Genomic DNA, 21,359 nt, shown 5'->3' with positions numbered 1-21,359 from the left:
TTGAATTAATGTTGTTTGGTATACCACCTTCAGATCTTAATTCCTGACCTCATTTTATTCACCTGTCAGTCTGGCTATTAGTATCTCCATACAGATCCCATGCTCGGATGATGGTCACCTCCACTGTTCCTCTCCGGGTTTCTCGAGGACAGCAGTTGTGAGCAAGGTCAGGAGAGCATTTTGGTTTGCTATGCAAGCTGCTCATGGCATTGTCTTCTAAGTACTGCTCTATGGCTGCCTTCATCCCTGCCTTCTGTGTCTCAGTTGGCATCAGCTCATACATTGGCCTGAGGGAGTACAAAACAACATCCGGGTTGTCCTTAAGGGTTTTCAGCCAATTCCCGTAGCCAAGGGAGTCATTACGAGCAAGTGAAAACTCCCCCGACCAACCAGTGCCTCCTGACAACTCTGTGTTGTGTTGGTGGAGACCAGAGCTGTACGAGGTGGAGACATCTTGGTTCTGTAAGACCTTGGTGCAAGACGGTTGGTTACCGGGTAATTTCTCTTTCCCCAGGCCTAGAGAAATACCCTGTGATAGGCAGGAGTGGACCTAGAGGATAGGAGGGAAACAATACCGTTTACTATACTATTTATATTCATCCAGGCCAGCACAGGTCTTATTCTCGCATTAAATGCACACACTCAGGGAGAGACAATATTTTTAATGTTACAAGCTAGGTTAACCTTATGTTTTGTTGTTCAACGAGCCCAGGTTAGCTTAGCCTTGTAACAATTGTCACATTCTACTTGCTACGGCAGTTAGTTGTCAGTTGCCTGATTGCTTCTAATAATCCTTTTTTTTCAAGATTTCTTTTTTTTGGGACTGTTTCCCTTTATTAGTGACAGTGGATAGACAGGAAAGAGATGGGGGATGACACGCAGCATAGGGCAGCAGGTTGGATTCGAACCCGCGCCGCTGCAGGACTCAGCCAACATGGGGCGAACACAAGGTCAAAATCTACTTAGTGAGCTAGAGGCCGACTCTCTAATAACCCTTTAACCTAGAACTTGGAACCTGTACCTACCTGCCTGAATGTCTCGCTGCACCTTTTTTCTGTTTACCTGTGGACTCTCACTTACTTCTATTTGGTATCTATTCATGCCAATGAGACTTATCTACACATTTTATAATCCCTGAACTCTTCCTGTCTGCCTGAACTGTCTGTATTTGGGTCCTTCCCTTTTGCCATTCGACATTTATGAATTTAGCATACAATTGATTTACATTACTGTATAATAATTTTTGCATAAATCAAAAATATGTTTTTTCTGACAGTCTTTCAAGGCAGTGTAAAAACCTTTGTGCCTGTGTGCATGTGCAGTGTGTGTACAAATATCCACTTTGCTTACTGCGTACACTGTAAAAGGTACGTGTGCTACATGTACCTCGTTTGTGGAGAGCCCATTCAGTGAGGACAAACAGGTACGTACAGCTGTGACTCGCCTGAGTCGGCCCCCTAGGGAAACCTGAAATTAAGTACAATGTTGTTAAGAAAAAGAAATATGGCGGGTTTTTTTAATTGGTGAATTAAGGACATTATTAATGGAAATTAAAATGGTCTGTGTGTATGAATTTTCACCTGGTGGATGTAGTGTGTGCCATAGGTTTGTATGAGCTCATTGTACTGAGCCCTGGTGGAGAAGACGTAGAAACTCGGCAGCCTGGCCAAATCCTTACTGAACTCGGAGCTGAGGGGCGGTTTGAGGGACACACGGTAACTAGACACAAAGAGACAAATAATAAATTATCCTAAAACTTAAAACAACTGAAGAATCCAAACTTCAGTGGGGATGCATGGTTTTCACACCCTACCTATAATGGCTGCAGGTGACCATGTGAGTGCTGAAGGAGTAGCGGTCCTCTCTGGTCCTCGCTGTAGCAAAGGCACGCGCAGTGGAGCGTGTTCCTCCGACCTCCAGGCCGTCACTCACAAACTTATCTATATTTAGGCCATCCTGATAAAAAAAATAAAAGCTCATGAACTGATTGATGTTTACCCATAATCACCAAAAAGGAGGCAATCCATTGGTAAAATAATAAGAGAATCATATGTCTACACATACGGAAGAGGAATAGGGCCATCCGTGGAAAATGTTTTTGAGTTCTGAGTTTAAAGTCAGAATTCTGAGATTTTTTCACATGTGGCCCTAATCCTCTTCCGTAATACACATCTATCAGTTATAATAATACTATTCATATAACATTATTATAATTTAATGTCAATAGCTGTGAGAAGTTTCCCACCTTCCAGTTGTGACTGTCCTGGGATGTCAAAGTGTTAATCAGTGAGCTGTGGACACAATTTACAGGAAAGAATAACCATTAAAGCTTTTTCATTTTGTAGCATTTTTCAAATGTTATTAAGGGTATAGACACCCAGTTTTAGAATATTGTGTGTGTTCCTACTTCACAGACAAGCTACGAATGAGACTTTTGGACCTGTGATGTGACTCGTGAACAAAAAAACAGATTTGAGCTGTCACATCATACTGAAATCATATGTTCTTGCATGACTAACGGGTACAAAACAACCTTTAGGAGGCTTTCACACCTATAGTTTGGTGGACTGCAATTCGGGGGTGAAGTTGCACCACTGTTGCATTTTTTTTATTTGGTTTGGTTTGCTTTCACACTGCACTTTGTCAAATGCACCAAACACTGTAAACACACGTCACACATTCCAAATCATATCTATGGTCGAAACGGTCACTTTTTTATCGGACAGAATCTCTGAAACTCGCCGACTCTTCCTGGTCTCACAAATAATGGAGCAACACCAAATTTATAACAAAGTCTTGGGTTTTCTGGTTCTGCTTCAGTGTTTCTAAAATTTTAAAAGAAGGTGAACAATGTGAGCAGCTGACAGATAGCAGGTGAAGGAGAGAGAGAGAGAAGATGATGTCACACAGACTGATGATGTCACACAGACGACCAGCGATGTGTGGTCAGAACAGCTTATGGATCCGAAACTTATCATCCCTTAAATCATATATAAGTCCGTAAATTGTGTGCAAGTTGAAATTGCAGGCTAGTATATGCGCTGTTCTTGGTTAACTTCCTGTACTTGGGTCGGATTGCGTTCTTACCTAAAGTAAACCGAACTCTAGTTTACTTGGAAGCGAACCGAGACCCCCGCTTTTAGGTGGACCAGAGATTGTTTGTTTGATCCGCACCAGAGTTCAGATAAGCTTTCACACCGCCACAAACTAACCGGACTATCCGACCAAACGCTCAAGGGTTTGGACCAAACGAGGTAGGCCTAGGTGTAAAAGCAACCTTAAACCTAACATCTATGTCAGACTTTATGGAGAGACCCCAAATGGAAGAGATAATTGGTGTCCAAGTCTGTGACGTTCAAGATATTACGAAAGAACAGAGAAGTAAGTTATTTTGCTTTTAGCTTTAGTAAAGTCTGGTGCATATTTCACAGGAATTGACTGACCTTTCATGGTGTATATGATGCATTCAGTAATATAATGCGGTATAATACCTAACAGAGTTGTGCACACTGTTGTTGAGATGAAAACTGCAGCGGCTGAATGAGTGCCAATCCAATGCAGAGACTGGAAGCTGAAAATTAAGGTGGGTACACAATGTTTAACATGCATAAATGTTAAAGTTGCTGTAGATGTATTGTTTACTTAATTAATTAATTAATTAATCAATTAATTAATTACTTTCTGCAGCCTGTTGCATTGAAGAGGGTTCCTGCAGAGAGTACAGCCAGCTGGGGTGAGGAAAGTCTTCACGTCAACTATGTAGGATCCTTTACGGCGCAGGGTGACCACATCAAAGCCCTCCCCCACCAGGTCGTGGCCTGGTACAAAGGGAGCGGACTGACACCGGCTGGAGTTCCCAATCCAACAGGAGAGAACAGGCGAGTGGTGCGACAGAAAGAGCAGGAGACTCAGGTAGAGAAGGGATGGGGTTGAAAAGGTGAGCATGGCTGCAGTCAAAGAGACTGAAATAATTCAGAGAAAGACAAAGAGAGTGGATAAGGACAAATACATATTTGGGAGCTTATAAAGCAATATATTGGCATATAGCAACTATCTCTAACTTCAGTCAACAACTTCTAACTTTCTAACAATGCCTCCATTTAGGGAGGGGCACGACAAAAGCAGTCTAATAAACAACCTTGTTTAATCAGGCCGCAAACCACCGCACACGGAGACAAAAGGATAAATGTTGTAAATGAGGTGCAACGGGGCAATGGGCTAGTGATTGTAGAGTCAACAGCAATAGGCTATATGCACAGTTACTTCCTGGTTACGGACAAGCCAGCCCAATCACTTCCGGTCGTCTGTCGTCAGGTGAGCATTCTGTCAGAGCCGGCAAAACCAAAACAATGACTTTCTACACTCGTTGCCTTCAAGACTTACCCCGTGTCACTATCAATGATGTACACCGTCTTATTAAGGCCTACTCAACCACGGCATCAAGCAAAAAAGAAAAAGGATTTAAGCTGTACATAACCAGCTATATTCATGACTATGAAGGTAAGTGTACAATGTTACCGTTAACCTAACGTTAACTGAAGTTCTGCGAGAGTAGCGTTACATGGCAATGACGTTAACGTTTATAATGTAACATCGAACAATATAATGTAATCATGCTGAATCACATATTAGCAGTGAAATGTATGTGAGCTCCTGCTCTTTGAGATAAACAGGTTGGCAGTCATAAAAATTGTGTATTAAAGCTATGTTGTTATGCTGGCGTAAGCCAACTTTATGCCGTTACGCTCGCTGATATGTTTCTGTTTCTCGGTTTCTGACAAGAACGAATCAGGAGAGGTGTCTGTGAGGGCAAGCTGCTTCAGGTCAATGAGGAAAAGCGAGAGACCACACAACTTAAGTGTAGGGAAATGAGAGCAGGTTCAGTGTTGTAAAAAATGCATTTTAGGAATGAATGGTATTTGCAGTATCAAGATATTAGTTCACCCGCACACACCAAGTGGGCTTAAACACACCAGTGACTAAATTCCAGTAGGTTAATACATGTACAGTATTTAGTTATATTATACACTAACATACCTGAACATCAAAAACACATAGGTTACTTTACCAACTTGTATACATTTATTTTACAGTTTGTTCTCAAAGATTCTAAGCCTGTTGAACTGCTGGCATGCCAGTGCTCATGTGTGGCAGGGCTTGTGCTATGCAATCACATTGCAGCATTGCTGTACCAAACCTCAAATTACAGCCAACAGGGAGCAATAGCTGTCCCCCCTACTCACAGCTGTACAGGGTCTGAGCAACAATGGCACAAACCCAGGACCCAGGTATTTTTTGTTTACAACACTTCCACAATTAAAATATTTCAATCAACTCTCAACAGGTTCGCACATAGGCTACATCATCCTTAAATAAGTTATTGTACATTTGCTTACAGGGTTTCAAGCCTGGTCCAACAAATGAGATGGTAGTGTTGTCAGCTCGGCCCAAGGAGAGAAGAGTGGCTGAAGGAATCCGGTAACATTAGTTAAACTGAATATTTCTGCTACATTCTGTGTCTGCTGTGTCTGTCCACACACACACACGCACTTAGCGTAAAGCTACAGAACACAGATGTGTTCCTTCATTTCTGATAATAATAACATTACTACCTGTTTAACTGATCAGTTATGTTGTATGTTTTCAGGAGTAACTTATACAAAGGAGCCTGTAACCTGAGCTGTGACCTTCCAGACATGTCAGTCCTTCGGTTGAATGACATCTCCCAAGGCATGCCAAGGGAAACTGCTCCACTAATAACAACCATGGGAATAGCAGGGGGTGTACCATTAGTAGACAGTGCCTTTGGAAAAGTCCAAGAAGGTAGCGTTCTCTCCTACCATCTTCCAGCATGGACTCCATCAATGACACATCTACATGTGACTGCACCACCACGACCATCCTTACCTCTTGATGGTTACTCTTTGGGGCCCTCGGAGTGTTGTTTTGTGCTTAACTACCATCAGCAGCTGCACATGAAATCTCTTGAAACATCAGAGATCATGGCGCACCAACTTGAGGAAAGCACAAGACAACAGAGCACACTGAAGGAATGGCACCTTCTAAGAAAGCCACGAGTGACTTCCTCTAGATTCAGGTATGTATAATCTTTTTTATTGATAGTCATTACATTGTTTAAGATGTTGTTTAAATACTTAGACCAAGTTGTGTGTGTTCATGCATTTCTAGAGAGGTTTGCCATGTGAGAGGACAGTCCTCAGCGGAGAACCTGGCACTCAGGATTTTACGCCCAGGTTATCAGACCGCAGAACTGAAGAGGGGTCTTCAGATGGAGCCCAAGGCTGTAGAAGAGTACTGCCTTGTTAAGGATGTAAACCACTATCCTTGCGGTTTCATCATCCACCCAGATGCACCATGGCTCGGGTCATCACCAGATGGGTTGGTATACAACCCGAATGCTGAGCCTGCGTTTGGACTGCTGAAGGTGAAGTGTCCTAATGTGAGAAGCTATGTAGACTGTACGTACCTTAGGGTCTCTGATGGAGTGCTACAGCTAAAAACCATCTTACACGTACTACTGGCAGGTACAGGGACAACTGCTCATTACTGGTCTGGAATGGTGAGATTTTGTTGTCTATGCAGAAGATGACATGTTCATTCAAAGAATATATAGGGATGGCAGAATCATGAAAACAATGAAAGAAAAGGTTGATTTCTTCTATTTTTACTTTTATCTACCTATGCTTTTGGCTTGAAAAAAATCATGCCATTGACAGTACTTGTTTCAATCAGTTTTAATCAGTTAGTATTTATATTAGGTTTTAGTGTTAATTTGATCATCCATTTCAAAAACTCATTTATCCCAGTGTCTATTAAACTCCTAAATAGCCATAAGTAAAATGAAGATCAGGCCTGCATAGATAGAGATGCTTTATTAATCCCGAAGGAAATTAAGGTGTCTAATATCTTATACAAATACACATACATACACATAGGCACACAGACATATGACATCCACGTACACATACATATTACAGAAATACAAAGGAAGATATCTATACTGTGCCCTCTCAGTAAAATTAGATTGTAGAATGTTTAAATGAGCGGTGTGCAAAAAAAGCAGAAAGGTGCAATGGTAACGTAGTGCAAGAGAGTATCAGTATCACTCCAGTCCAGAGTAGTCCATGACGATGGAGATTTGTAATTGTTGTACTTGTGAACTCTCTTTTTTAATTTATTTATTTTAAGTAATGTTTAACTGATGCATTGCATGACACAATGTTTGGTTTTATACACCATTAGGACCATTGTACACTCTGTTGTATGATGTTGTACAGTATCTGATGTTTGTACATGCTGTCTGAAATGATGGACATATTTTTTTCCACTGACTGAAATGTATTTAAATTGTTGACTGTAGAACATGTCACCTTCAATTACATATTTTCTTATGTTCATTTGTTCTGAGATTATTTATTTGTATCTAAACACAGTATTGTGTAAGTGCTGCTTGTAATGACCACAGTAAAATACACGTTTTGTGAGATCCCTAAAAGGCTGTGGTATCATTTTATTTTTAATTTTACTGAAGCAAAATTATATGTGGAACGGCCATCAACTGTGTTTCATATACAGTAACGGTTTTAACAAACAATAACATCAACAACTATAACAACAACAATAACTATATTCTTTGAATGTTCTGCCCTCCACAGTACCACGCCACAAAAATATTGACACCTCTACTTAGACCAGGCTTTTACAAGTGGACCATTCTGGTAATTTAATAGGAGGCATGCGACTACATACAGCTGGTTAATATTTCCAAACATGTTTAGGGGGATAACTGTGTCAAAGAATTCGTGCTCCTTCAACCGACGAATTAGCCGCTCAACATGCACCCTAAGGCGTGCAATAGACTGGGTCTCCCTGACCTCGTTTGCTGGCATTTGAGGTCTTCCGGCTAGGAATGCAGGCCTGTACACTTTACAAGGCACACAGTCATCCACCAGGAAGCCTCTGTCCACCATGATTGCCATATCCGGCCTGAGCAGTTTACATAGTCCTGACTCCACAAGGATCTGCTTGTCACTGACTGAGCCAGCAAAGAGGGGAGAAACAAAGGTTACAGCACCATGAGGGGCCATGCCAATCATCCCCTTTAGTGTACAATGGGACTTGTAACTGGAATAAACTTCACTCTGGAGTAAAGGAGAGGAAGGTGTTTGGCATCTGAGCTCTGTGCAGTCCAGGATAACTGTAGTGTCTGGGTAATCTTTGAACTCTGCTGGCAAGTGCTCACTGATTTTGTTTTGGGGTATCCAAATTCGCTGTGAGCCGAGAACACAAAACAAAAAATTACTCCAGGTGAATGATCCTGCTAACCGTAGACTGGTGTACCCCATATCGGTCAGCCAGGTCCTTCTGCTTCAGTCCAAGGGCAAGGTAGTTCAGGAAGAGGAACAGTTCATCTACTGGCTGTATAGACTGTGCCTTTACCATGGCTGTACTTTGCCTTGCTGAGTCACCATCTGCAGTTCTTGTTCTGGTCCCCCGAACCATGTACTGCAGCGATGGTTCGATGACCTGCCAAAACCGCATCAGGTGGTCATAAGATGAAAATCTGTAAAAAACAAAAGTAGGTCTAGTGAAAATAGGAAACTTTTATTAAATCTACTAGTTATTATTATTGTACCAAGTAAGTAAGTATGTAGGTTAATTTTTAATTATGGAGGGTTTATTATAGGCTAATTACAGTAACGAGTGTAGCGTTTGTTCATCTGCGCCAGTAGCTGTAAATAATCATCGGTACGGTTTCCAGTCAGTTACATGTGCTGCGTTAAGTAACGCACACACCTCTGCTCTGCTGTGTGTGTGTGTGTGTGTGTGTGTGTGTGTGTGTGTGTGTGTGTGTGTGTGTGTGTGTGTAGCGCGGGTATCGCTGTTCAGAATCCCGCCTATGTCGAGCCCTGAATAGTTTAGCAGGTATTATAATAGTATAGCCTATTAAATTACGAAAAAAGCTTTACATACCTTGTGTAAAAACGAATGTTTGTGTCCGAGCCACCAAATCGCTGTAACCCGAAACGTTGGTGAGTGACAGCTGCTCCAGCTGCTGCCTCAGCTGGGCAACTTCATCCCGAAGACTCTCATTCTCAGAGACCACCAAGTCCACAAACGCAGGGTCCGGCCTTGAACAATAATCATGATCGTTGGCACAAAGAGTGCCAGCAACTTTGTCGGTCTCCATCCTCTCTGGTCTGGCTCTGATCCTCTCCTGTACCCCAAGTCTTACTTTTCCGAGAGAGAAGTTATTCCAGGGAAACAAGACAGGAACGGCGCCTGGCTTTAGCCTCCTTCTACCCCCTTCAGCCACCGGCTCGACGACGTCCTCTGATACAAAATGTCTACTGCACACTCGAGTGTGGTGAGATATAACAAACTTTTCTCTTCTGATCTTCACAATCCATTTTTGACGTTGTTGATGGTCGGAGGGGAAAGTATGGAAGCTCAAAAACGAATTAAATTTTGCTGACGATGAACACAGAGGGACACAGCAGTGCTCAGCTGTCGTTCCCTCACGACGCTGAAATTTATACGACTTTCTCATCTCTCCATCACTTATGTATTAGGCCTACTGCTAAGAAATAACTATATAACTATACTTTGCTACTATACTTCGCTACTATAATATATATTTACTGTCCTGTCCTGGTTGTTTTCTACCTCATAAATGTCCTATAAAGATGCTGTGGTTGGTGGCTGTTGCTGTGCTGACAATCCACCGGAAGTGAATGAGCTGGCTTACATTAATGCGGAAGTTCTAAAGAGCCTTCCGTGCATAAAGCCTATTGTACTGTACAGGAAAACAGTACTACTCTGTGATTCAAGCCACTAAAATGTAATTGTCAAACTCACCAAGGCACGATCCAATGACCAATGTTGTGATCTGCAAAAATCTGAAAATAGTTCTGCTGGTTGGCAGAGAAGTTACTCTTTCGACAGAAGGTAAACAAGTAAAAACTTGTGAACCTTGGTCAAAGCGTGTTACTATTGTGGTCCCATTGATAGAGCCAGTTTCTCAACCTCCTCAGTCTTATTCTATAGTGGCTGATACAATATGATCATTTGTCTTTCTAGTTGATTCTGCAAAATGTCTAAACTTGGCCCAAATCAGTTCCAGCCTTATACGTTTGTTGTGCAGCAATGATGACTGTAAGAGCCATATTGATACTTATAAGTTTTAGTAGTTTTCCTTTTAAAACATTTTGTGATGCTCCTTTAAGGATACAGGTGATGACATCACCGTCCCCTAGGCAGACTAGGTTAAGCAGCCCACGGAGCTACACAGTTTTTTGACCATACAATAGAGAAGAATCTTGTAACTTTGTTTTTACTTTTTTAGTAAAGTTTTTTCGAGAACAGAAGTTACTGCCTCCGAAGATTCTTGTGTGTCAAACTTAAAAGCCAAGAGGACTGCTTAATAGTGGTGGTAAACTGCATTGAGAAGGATTGCCGCTACAATGACACTTTATCTTGTAATGCACAGCTACGTTCTTTCTTCCCTGCCTGCTTTGGATCAACCAATTTCCTCATCTTCACCCATTCACATCTACTTGGTCCAGAGGGGTGTGCTGCGGCAAAGAATGACTCTTCGCCTCACATTTCTTTTGCTGTCTCGCCCACTTTTTAACCATGTGATCTGGGACTCTGGTAAAGGTGTCTGCCCTTTGTGGATTTTGCATAAACAAACTTTGCATTTAGTTACATGTTGGTTGAACATGGTGTTGCTCTGTAGTTTTATTGGTTTATGTTATTAAAAGCTCATCTGACTCAAACATAAAGTTTATGTTCCACTGAAGCTTCACTTTCACTCTGGCTTGGAACAACCAGTTAACACCTTCCCTGACATCACCAGCACACACACCTGAAGAGAATCACACACACAGGCAGACAACACAGCAAAACAAAACACGGCACGTAACACCCCCTCCCATAAGAGGAAACCCCTCCTCTATACGCACGTCATCAAAAATTATTACATCACTTACAAGGTTCATCAGTTCCACATCATTATTACTGACCCACCAGTCTAACCAGAATCTCACGTAGTTCCTCAAACTAGTCTCACCCGTGGGACAGCGCATCAGCCACAATTATTACATCACTAACAAGGTTCAGGCTCCCTTCTTGTGTTTAATGCAGAGGTTGTAACCCTGGGCCAGGAGTGCCCAGCGCATCAAGCGCTGATTGCTGATGTACATTTGGGCTAAAAAGACAAGCGGGTTATGGTCAGTGTATACAGTAACTGGAAATGAACTGCATCCTACATACACTTCAAAGTGCTGTAGGTCAAGGAGCATTGCTAGGGTCTCTTCTCAATAGTGGAGTAGTTCAGCTGATGACGTTTGAACTTAAACAGGATGACACACATCCCTATCGTCGTCCTGTAACAACACCGCACCAGCTCCAGTGGCACTGGCATCCACCTCGACACAACAGCAGCCACCTTAGCGTCCACTGGCCAGATCTGCCCCTGGCCAACCTGCTTACCAAGGTAGGTAACAGTAGCCTACCAAACTCACACATGGCCAAGTTAAGGGTAAGAGAGGCGTCGGCCAGCCGCCGGAACAGTTTCCAGACTGGACATGTGACTCCCCCACTCACTGGAGTAGACCACCACATCGTCAAGATACACACTGCAGTTAGGTACATCTCCTAATACACGCTGCATTAGGAACTGAAAAGTGGCAGGTGCGTTCTTCATACCGAAAGCCATCACGGTGTACTGCATAAACGCATCAGGCGTGACAAAGGCTGATATTTCAGAAGCTCGCTGTGTGAAAGGAACCTGCCAGTATCCTTTGAGTAGATCAAGCTTTGAAATACAATTACATTACATTTTATTTATAGTATCGAATCATAACAAGAGTTATCTTGAGACACTTCACAGATAGAGTAGGTCAAGACCACACTCTATAGTTTACAAAGCCCCAACAATTCTATTAGTTCCCCCAAGAGCAAGCATTTAGTGCGACAGTGGCGAGGAAAAACTCCCTTTTAGGAAGAAACCTCAGCAGTAGGGTAGCTCATATCTCTTTACATAAATATTTTTTTCTACTATGGGCCAACAGTTAACATAGAAACGATTAGACATACATTTAGATGCCCTCTGTAAATGGTGCCCTGCTGGTAGGTTTTACAACTTGACCTACTTTCACTTAAGTACGGTGCAGTAAAATCAATCAGATGTCCGTGATCTGCGTAACGACAGTACAGTGGGACGTCTGCCTTCAACAGAGCGACAGTAATAACCTAACATACCATCATTACTGAGTTTAAACTACATTGTTTGCATATGTTTGCACTGAATAACGCATTCAATAAACAGAAACATAACTCTTGGAGCACACATGAACAGATGCGCAATATTAGATCACACATAAAATAGCACCCTTGTGAATTAGCCTACTGTTGCTAATGTACATTCATAAATCCTGCATAACATCGTCCCATACCTACAGGACATCAGACTTACTTATTGATGCACGCACAAAGTAGTGTCGACAAACTTAGTCCAATGAGGGGAGAAAGGAAAGTGTGATAGCGTTCCACTTTTAACGCTTTTTTCTCTCTCACTCAAGACCGCTGTGTCCAACGTTACTATCAGGTAGAGCAATCACGCTTCACGATGATATCGTCCATCGGCACAATCCTAATGTGATCTCTTTTCTTAGTTCTTGTCAGAACATGTGCTGCAGCTTTCTGGATCAGCTGGAGAGTCTTAAGGGACTTATTTGGGCAACCTGATAGTAAGGAATTACAGTAGTCCAGCCTGGAAGTAACGAATGCATGAACTGGTTTTTCAGCATCTTTTTGAGACAGGATGTTCCTAATTTTGGCAATGTTACGAAGATTAATTTTTTTTAGATGGGAGTTAAAGGATATATCCTGATCAAAAATAACTCCTAGATTTCTGACAGTAGTGCTGAAGGACAGGGCAATGCCATCCAGGGTAGCTATATCTTTAGATAATAAAGTTCGGATGTGTTTGGGGCCCAGCACAATAACTTCACCAGAAAATTGTAAGTCATTCAGGATTTTATATGTTTAATGCATGCTTGAAGTCCAGAAATGCTCAAGGCTCTGGGTGTGGAGGGGCTGTCCTGGTTGACACGCCTCTTCAGCATTGCGTGGAAGTCCGGGACGGTGCCAAAGGAGTGGCAGACTGGGGTGGTGGTTCCCCTTTTTAAAAAGGGGGACCAGAGGGTGTGTGCCAATTACAGGGGTATCACACTTCTCAGCCTCCCTGGTAAAGTCTACTCCAAGGTGCTGGAAAGGAGGGTTCGGCCAATAGTCGAACCTCGGGTTGAGGAGGAACAATGCGGATTCCGTCCTGGTCGTGGAACAACGGACCAGCTCTTCACTCTCGCAAGGATCCTGGAGGGAGCCTGGGAGTATGCCCAACCGGTCTACATGTGTTTTGTGGATTTGGAGAAGGTGTATGACCGGGTCCCCCGGGAGATACTGTGGGAGGTGCTGCGGGAGTATGGGGTGAGGGGGTCTCTACTCAGGGCCATCCTGTACGACCAAAGTGAGAGCTGTGTCCGGGTTCTCGGCAGTAAGTCGGACTCGTTTCAGGTGAGGGTTGGCCTCCGCCAGGGCTGCGCTTTGTCACCAATCCTGTTTGTAATATTTATGGACAGGATATCGAGGTGTGGTCGGGGTGGGGAGGGGTTGCAGTTTGGTGGGCTGGGGATCTCATCGCTGCTCTTTGCAGATGATATGGTCCTGATGGCATCATCGGCCTGTGACCTTCAGCACTCACTGGATCGGTTCGCAACCGAGTGTGAAGCGGTTGGGATGAGGATCAGCACCTCTAAATCGGAGGCCATGGTTCTCAGCAGGAAACCGATGGAGTGCCTACTCCAGGTAGGGAATGAGTCCTTACCCCAAGTGAAGGAGTTCAAGAACCTTGGGGTTTTGTTCATGAGTGAGGGACAATGGAGCGGGAGATTGGTCGGAGAATCGGGCGCAGCAGGTGCGGTATTACATTCAATCTATCGCACGTTGTAGATTTAAAAGAGAGCTGAGCCAGAAGGCAAAGCTCTTGATCTACCGGTCAGTTTTCGTTCCTACCCTCACCTATGGTCATGAAGGCTGGGTCATGACCGAAAGAACGAGATCCAGGGTACAAGCGGCGAAATGGGTTTCCTCAGGAGGGTGGCTGGCGTCTCCCTTAGAGATAGGGTGAGAAGCTCAGTCATCCGTGAGGAGCTCGAGAGAGCCGCTGCTCCTTCAGCGTCGAAAGGAGCCAGTTGAGGTGGTTCGGGCATCTGGTAAGGATGCCCCCTGGGCGCCTCCCTAGGGAGGTGTTCCAGGCACATCCAGCTGGGAGGAGGCCTAGGGGAAGACCCAGGACTAGGTGGAGGGATTATATCTCCAACCTGGCCTGGGAACGCCTCGGGATCCCCCAGTCGGAGCTGGTTAATGTTGCTCGGGAAAGGGAAGTTTGGGGTCCCCTGCTGGAGCTGCTCCCCCCGCGACCCGACACCGGATAAGCGGATGAAGATGGATGGATGGATGGATGAAGTTTAGCTAACTGACTGGTTTGACATTATTTCCCACCTTAAAAACACAGGGGAAACACTTTGTTTCTCTCACAACGCTGAAGTTGGCATCCGATTCGCAGCTTCTGATTCAGCAGTTAAGGGGAAATGTAAGGGGAACTTAAAACTGTCCGATTCAGATCATTCTCCGTTTTTTTAACCTCTTACTGTATTGAAAGAGTGTTAGTCATTAAGGTAAATTATTAATTATGTCTAAACACACACGTTTAGATTTGTGAAAGCTTTATTGTCTTTATGAGAACACAATATGTAGACCACATTGGACCGGGTCTAGATCCAAAACCACAATACCTAGACTTGTCAAATCTAGACTAAATTATCCCAGAGAGTCTAAGGAGTCTTAAAAACACAGTTTCAGATTTGTGAAAGCTTTATTATATTTGTGAAACATATAGACCAAATTAGACCAGGTCTAGATCCAAAACCGCCACACACCATATTTCACCATATTCAAAAAACTGAATGCAGAGTGGCGTCATACATTTGACGAGTAGGGAGTGAAACTGTGTTGCTGTGGATGGCAGTGACATTTAGTTAGTTCTGTAAACTGTCCAAACTGACAGAGCTCAACAGCTACTAAATGTAATGTGGTATGGTTCCCAGAAGATGAATTCTAATGACTTTGGTGATCCCCTGACTTTTTATTTAGCCCTGTCAACAGGTCAAAGTTTTCACTTATCCAAATATTTCAAAATCTACTGGATGGATTGACACAAAGTTGTGGTGCACACGTAGCGCACGTAGTCTCTCGGGCAGGGGTCGGCAACCTTTTTGATATGAAGTGCCCTTTTCAAAATTTCTTGTTTATTAGTGTGCCATGTTAACATTAATTTTTTTTATGACATCACATCAGAATGTAATATCCAGGGAATCTGTAATAATCAGGACCTTGTAATTATTATTATTATTGTATATTATTATTATGGAAACATGGTTTTAGTATGCAGTCCTGATTGGTGGAAAATGGGCTGACAAAAATATCACTGTCAAAGAGCCTGAAGCGAAAAGTTGTGGAAAAGCCCAGCTTTAATGACGAATGGACTGATAAGCAGGTCCTGTATGCCTCATTTTCAATGAAACGATGCTGTGGCAAAATAATAATAACACAACCAGCATCATTATCAAGAATGAAGAACACGACCATAACGATTGCGTCATTCACGTGCATATTAAGTAGCCACATGTATTTGTTTTGGTCTAATAATGCATCCATATTTACCGCTCCAGCGGAGAGGATGGTTTCTTCAGACAGCTTAAGTTTATAAGAATTTGTCCAAATTTCAAGATTCCCCGCAAACTAAGAAAATAGACTACAAACCGACAGCTTTTCTTTTAGCTTGTTTTGTAAAAATTCGCTATTTGCAGTGTAGAGCTGTGTTTGCGTAAAACAGTGCAGTGGACAAGAGTGGACTGAGCAGACAGAGCAGATTGAAATATCGCTTTCTACATGTTGATGCCGGTCTACACAGGTGAGTGCACTGATAAGTATTGACTTTTAACTAACGAAGGTTTAATTGTAGCCGCCTTACAGTAACGAGACTAGCGTTAGTTCATCTGCCCCAGCGGCCGTTGGTAATCCTCTTTGTGTTGTTCCCAGTCAGAGATATGAGTCAATCAAACTACCGTAAATAACAGGTCGCGCACAGGCGCCGATTTATGTTTTCCTCCGTGGGTGTTCACACGCGCACACAGTTTAAAAAAAAAAGTAGTCAACAATGTTTGCATTTCAGAACCTTAGGAAATGGACAGCGGCCGACACGAACACACACGCCGTAAAGTAAGCTCTCTTTCAACTCAGGACAGCGCCACTTCTCACAGATAGGATTGGGGATGAGAAGTTTAATCAGCTTCGGGGGAAATTATAAATCAATGCCACCGACATGACCAATCACACTATGACAGACGCTCCACTTAGCACCACCTGCAATGTTTAATATGAAATTAATATAAAAATGAACTGGCAGTCTGGCACACGTGGGTGCTCAGTATTTTTCGTGGGTGCTCAAGCTCCGGAGCACCCACGGTATCGGCATCTATGAGGTCGGCAACTGTGAACGTTGTAATTTGGCATGCGGATGAGAGAGTGCTTCAGCATTTCAACCATGATTTCAACACATCAATAACTCTCTTGCACACATATTGCCAGCGTGCCATTGGTTAAGGTCCCGCGTGCCCATGGTGGCACGCGTGCCTAAAGTTGCCGACCCCTGCTGTAGGGTCACAGCAAAGTCCCAGCTTATTGGAGGACACAAAAAGGTGGGTGACAGCAGCTGTGTTTGTGCGTGGGTGAGTATTGGTAATGCCACTACTGTCTGTGTGTGTTCTCCTTTTCCTGGGCTGGTCACAATAGAGCACATTTGAGTAGAAGGCACTCTCTAGGTAGAAGCACTAAAAGAGAAAATAAATGCAGCAAGTACATATTCAATTATTTTTTCACGCCCCTTTGTTACATAAAAAGAATAGCAATTGTATTATTTAGTTGGTACATAAAACTAATTTTCCTTTTTCAGATGCTCAGAGGTATTTGTCAAAAGTTCAATGACAAAGTAAATGTCCTGGGGACCATGTGTCAGGGTATACATACAAAGTAATCAGTTCTGTTTCTTCTGGTGTTTAAAATACATCAATGCAGTAATGATGTTGTGAAATGTCATGTAGCAATAATAATGAAGCCAGATACATTACATTTATTGTTCAGTCATGAGGCAATACCAACACATATTTGTTGGTCAGTTATTTTAATAAAACATGAGATATTTAGCCAATAATTCAAATTAGGCTTACATTAAACACACACACACACACACACACACACACACACACACACGCATATGGGCTTAATGCACACACCAGCGGCGCTACGGCGAAAGCTCTGCGTGGAGCCTCCGCAGAACTGTAAAACAGGCTTTTCACAATGCCCACACGTCCTTAGGCCACTGTAAAGCAGCAGCAATACGCTCAAATGGCAAAATGTGGTGACAGCAGAATTGGCATAATGCGCACCAGCAGTGGTAATATTAAGGTTAACTCCCAAACCCGCCTGCATTTCCATCTGACGCATCTTTAAAGCAGTCTCCTCCTCCACCTCCAACTTCTTCAACTCTAACTGCGCAGCTGGAAATCTCTCTCTTTCTCCTCGCTCTCTACCTAAAGGCGAATTAACCGCACCTTTAACCTGGCATCCAGCTTAGACCCCGGAGATGAATCAACAGACATTGGTTCAAACTGCGGCAAAGTGACCGGCTGTCGTTCGGCTCCCTCATGTCGAACAACCGGAGTAACATTAACGGCCTGATCTGTCACATCATGTGCACTCACCTCTGGATCAGGGCCGCTTGGGTAAAATCGCAGATTGCCTGCCACATGAGCGAGAAGAGACAAGTTGCGCTATCAATATACGTTCGTGGGAGGGTCATGGGGAAAGTGTGAGTTCCACCCAAAAAGTGGGAGGATACACGTAAAGTGCGCCTAATTAGGCCTATATATTCCGCTGTATTTACAAAGACTAAGAGCTCGCCTCTGGCAAGTCTAAACCAAGAAGCGCGTTTTCTTGTGTGTAAAAATGTACCTTATTCAATGGCAGCAGACGAAAAACTAAATAAAAAAAACCCACCTCCGTCTGTTCCATTTTTAATAAACAATTTTGTGATTTAACTATATGACACTCTCTTTAATGACTTAACCCCATTGGTTGGGTTGACATATAAATGATATAAACATACGTAGGCCAGGTAGTGTGTCCACTTTTATTTCTTGGGCTTTTGTCTGGAAGGTAGAAATATTGTAGTGTTTGGCTCGTCCCACCCTAACTTGTTTTAACCAAGTGTTACACTTGGAGAGTTAGGGAATTATTTCACCATATTCAAAAAACTGAATGCAGAGTGGCGTCATACATTTGACAAGTAGGGAGTGAGACTGTGTTGCTGTGGATGGCAGTGACATTTAGTTAGTTCTGTAAATTGTCCAAACTGACATAGCTCAACAGCTACTAAATGTAATGTGGTATGGTTCCCAGAAGATGTATTCTAATGACTTTGGTGATCCCCTGACTTTTTATTTAGCCCTGTCAACAGATCAAAGTTTTCACTTATCCAAATATTTCAAAATCTACTGAATGGATTGACACAACGTTTGATGCACACGTAGCTCAGGGTGTCTCTAGGGTCACAGCAAAGTCACAGCCAGTGTTGCCAGATCTTGCGAAACAACTAAGGAACCAGGCCTGTGAAAACAAGCCCAAAACAAGCAACTTTTTCTATGGAGCCCCCTAAATTTTCCTTTTTCAGATGCTCAGAGGTATTTGTCAAAAGTTCAATGACAAAGTAAATGTCCTGGGGACCATGTGTCAGGGTATACATACAAAGTAATCAGTTCTGTTTCTTCTGGTGTTTATGCACAAGTGTTGCCAGATCTTGCGAAACAACTAAGCAACCAGGCCTGTGAAAACAAGCCCAAAACAAGCAACTTTTTCTACGGAGCCCCCTAGGTTCCGGGAAGAGAAAAATAAATAAACTGTGTGCAAGGTTTTCTATGTGGACAGATTGGTAAACTGTGCGCAGTTTTGCAAAACTGTACACACGGTAGTTTATTTATTTTTCTCCCCCCTGAGCTTCAGGAAAATGATCACAAGAGTTAGTTAAACCACCTTTTAACATTATTTAACATTAGAAAACTGATGGATATCAAATATAGACTGATGTACCAAGTACATTATATACACAGTAAACCTCTGATAATTAACATTTGCACACAAATACATATCATCCTGAATTCACAAATTTGTTATTTATTATTGCAGGAACTGCAGAAGATCTCATTTTTAAATAACTATAACCCAAAAACAGGAGAAATTATTGATAATCTTAGTGTGCAGCAATAAAGTGGCTCCTGCTCTGATAAACAAATGAGTGAGTTAGAAAAGACTTAAATAAATTAAACTGGTTTAAAAACCATTCCAGTCAAAACCATTTGAACAGTTGAGGATGAGGCTTGGTGTAAAACACTTTAGCCTCATATATATGAAGAATAACACCACCATTATCTTTCTCATCACTCACTGACGTTTTCCTAAACAGAAAAAAAACGATTGCCCCTGCTCTGCCTCTGATTGGCTAGTACTCGTTGTCATCTGGATCAGAACCAATTAGAAGCAGGATGTGGGTGGGAAAAAACTCTGCTGTCTCCTGTGTGTATGGGGAAAGGGGAGGGACAGAAGGAACAGGCAAGACAAACTCCTACGTTTAAATAACATATAGAAAATATCTGCTTGACAACTTATTATGGGGCTGGGAACAAGCCCAAATAAGCAACTACACTTTAGAAACAAGCCCAAAAAAAAAGCGACCCGCGACAATATTTGTAAGCGACTTTACAGAAAAACAAGCCCAAAGTCGCTTATAATAAACGGACTTGGCAACACTGGTCCCAGCTTATTGGAGGACACAAAAAGGTGGGTGACAGCAGCTGTGTTTGTGGGTGGGTGAGTATTGGTAATGCCACTACTGTCTGTGTGTGTTCTCCTTTTCCTGGGCTGGTCACAATAGAGCACATTTGAGTAGAAGGCACTCTCTAGGTCGAAGCACTAAAAGAGAAAATAAATGCAGCAAGTACATATTCAATTATTTTTTCACGCCCCTTTGTTACATAAAAAGAATAGCAATTGTATTATTTATTTGTTACATAAAACAAATTTTCCTTTTTCAGATGCTCAGAGGTATTTGTCAAAAGTTCAATGACAAAGTAAATGTCCTGGGGACCATGTGTCAGGGTATACATACAAAGTAATCAGTTCTGTTTCTTCTGGTGTTTAAAATACATCAATGCAATAATGATGTTGTGAAATGTCATGTAGCAATAATAATGAAGCCAGATATGCCAGACCGCATTATTATTATTCTGTGTTGCTTTTATTCAATTTGAATACATTTATTAACTTTACAACTAATATTGTGACACTGCATTTTGCTGTACTTTATTGTGAAGATCTTAAATTTAATTCATTGTTCACCACAGTCATGAGGCGATACCAACACATGTTTATAGTCAGTTATTTCAATAAAACATGAGATATTTAATATCACATTTTGTGTTTTCCAAAAAAAATACCTGCATGTTGAACTGTGTTCTGCTTGTGGCCCTGTAAAGAAGAGGAAGAAATGATATATGCAACACAATGTTAGTAAAAGAAGCTTTAACTTACAAATGTAGCCAATAACTCAAATTAGGCTTACATTAAAGTGACTATAGCCCTATTCGCACGGGATAAGTATTACCTGGTGACCTCCAGTCATTTGTAATAATTGCGGAGGTTATCTGTGATCTTAATCCCGTGCGAATCGGTCATGTCTGTAATTTGTAAAGTAATAATTCCCCCGCAAATGACCTACCATATTTTGCCAAAACGGAGGTCCTGTGATAATATTAGTTCCGTGCAAATCGGCATCTCTGATTTGTCCAGGATTTGGCGGGGCTTTTTTGTTTTTTCAAGGTACCTATTTCCTTCTTTTGCACCTTTTTATCCATCTTTCGTGAAGAATGGAGGGTGCGTTGGAGTGTTTTGACAGTGTTTTGGGTGCTGGGTCATGTCGCTATACATCATATACAATTTGCAGAAAGAGAAAGATGAAAACCATCACAAGTGCGAAGACAAAAAGAATGATTAGATGGCGATGGATGACATGTATAGCAGCATGCTGTAAGTATATTTATTATGTTTGTATCATACATCTAGAGATAACGAAAAGAAGCAATAGCTTATCAAAAATAATG

The 21,359-nt window shown here is 42.3% G+C and overlaps 2 protein-coding genes across 9 annotated transcripts in view; one reads left to right on the top strand and one right to left on the bottom strand.

The window, feature by feature from the left end:
* Window positions 1-21,359, bottom strand: part of LOC114547295 (perforin-1) — a 53,120-nt gene that overhangs the window by 1,590 nt on the left and 30,171 nt on the right. Inside the window, exons 1-8 of one of the 6 annotated variants that reach the window (XR_003691137.1) lie at window positions 17,910-17,991; window positions 3,679-3,962; window positions 3,492-3,571; window positions 2,246-2,291; window positions 1,814-1,956; window positions 1,581-1,719; window positions 1,387-1,467; window positions 63-550 (exon numbers count right to left, since the gene is read on the bottom strand). The exons of the other annotated variants lie outside the window; for them this stretch is intronic. The gene's annotated coding sequence lies outside the window, so the exon portion shown is untranslated. Of the gene's footprint in view, window positions 1-62; window positions 551-1,386; window positions 1,468-1,580; window positions 1,720-1,813; window positions 1,957-2,245; window positions 2,292-3,491; window positions 3,572-3,678; window positions 3,963-17,909; window positions 17,992-21,359 lie in introns of those variants that run through there. 6 annotated transcript variants of the gene reach the window in all.
* Window positions 4,711-7,498, top strand: LOC114547326 (uncharacterized). Of its 3 annotated transcripts, none has more exons than XM_028566644.1 (5): window positions 4,711-4,860; window positions 5,139-5,288; window positions 5,399-5,478; window positions 5,648-6,097; window positions 6,190-7,498. In XM_028566644.1, exons 1-5 carry the CDS (start codon window positions 4,735-4,737, stop codon window positions 6,608-6,610), a joined length of 1,227 nt encoding a protein of 408 aa, XP_028422445.1. In that variant the 5' UTR covers window positions 4,711-4,734; the 3' UTR covers window positions 6,611-7,498. The 3 variants fall into 3 exon arrangements, with proteins under 3 accessions (XP_028422445.1, XP_028422460.1, XP_028422453.1); XM_028566659.1 differs by having other exon boundaries at window positions 4,711-4,878; window positions 5,094-5,288; XM_028566652.1 differs by having other exon boundaries at window positions 4,803-4,860; window positions 5,094-5,288.

The sequence above is a fragment of the Perca flavescens genome, chromosome 2, assembly GCF_004354835.1.
Source record: "Perca flavescens isolate YP-PL-M2 chromosome 2, PFLA_1.0, whole genome shotgun sequence".
Classification (NCBI taxonomy): domain Eukaryota; kingdom Metazoa; phylum Chordata; class Actinopteri; order Perciformes; family Percidae; genus Perca; species Perca flavescens.
The sequence above is the reverse complement of the archived record's forward strand: the minus strand, read 5'-3'. Positions and strand labels throughout refer to the sequence as shown.

Excerpts from the sequence above, each read along its gene's own strand:
- LOC114547326 (XM_028566644.1), top strand. The coding sequence starts at position 4,735 with ATGCCGTTACGCTCGCTGATATGTTTCTGTTTCTCGGTTTCTGACAAG. Across the intron at positions 5,289-5,398 it reads GGCACAAACCCAGGACCCAG|GGTTTCAAGCCTGGTCCAAC; the intron begins GTATTTTTTGTT and ends ATTTGCTTACAG. Across the intron at positions 6,098-6,189 it reads GTGACTTCCTCTAGATTCAG|AGAGGTTTGCCATGTGAGAG; the intron begins GTATGTATAATC and ends ATGCATTTCTAG.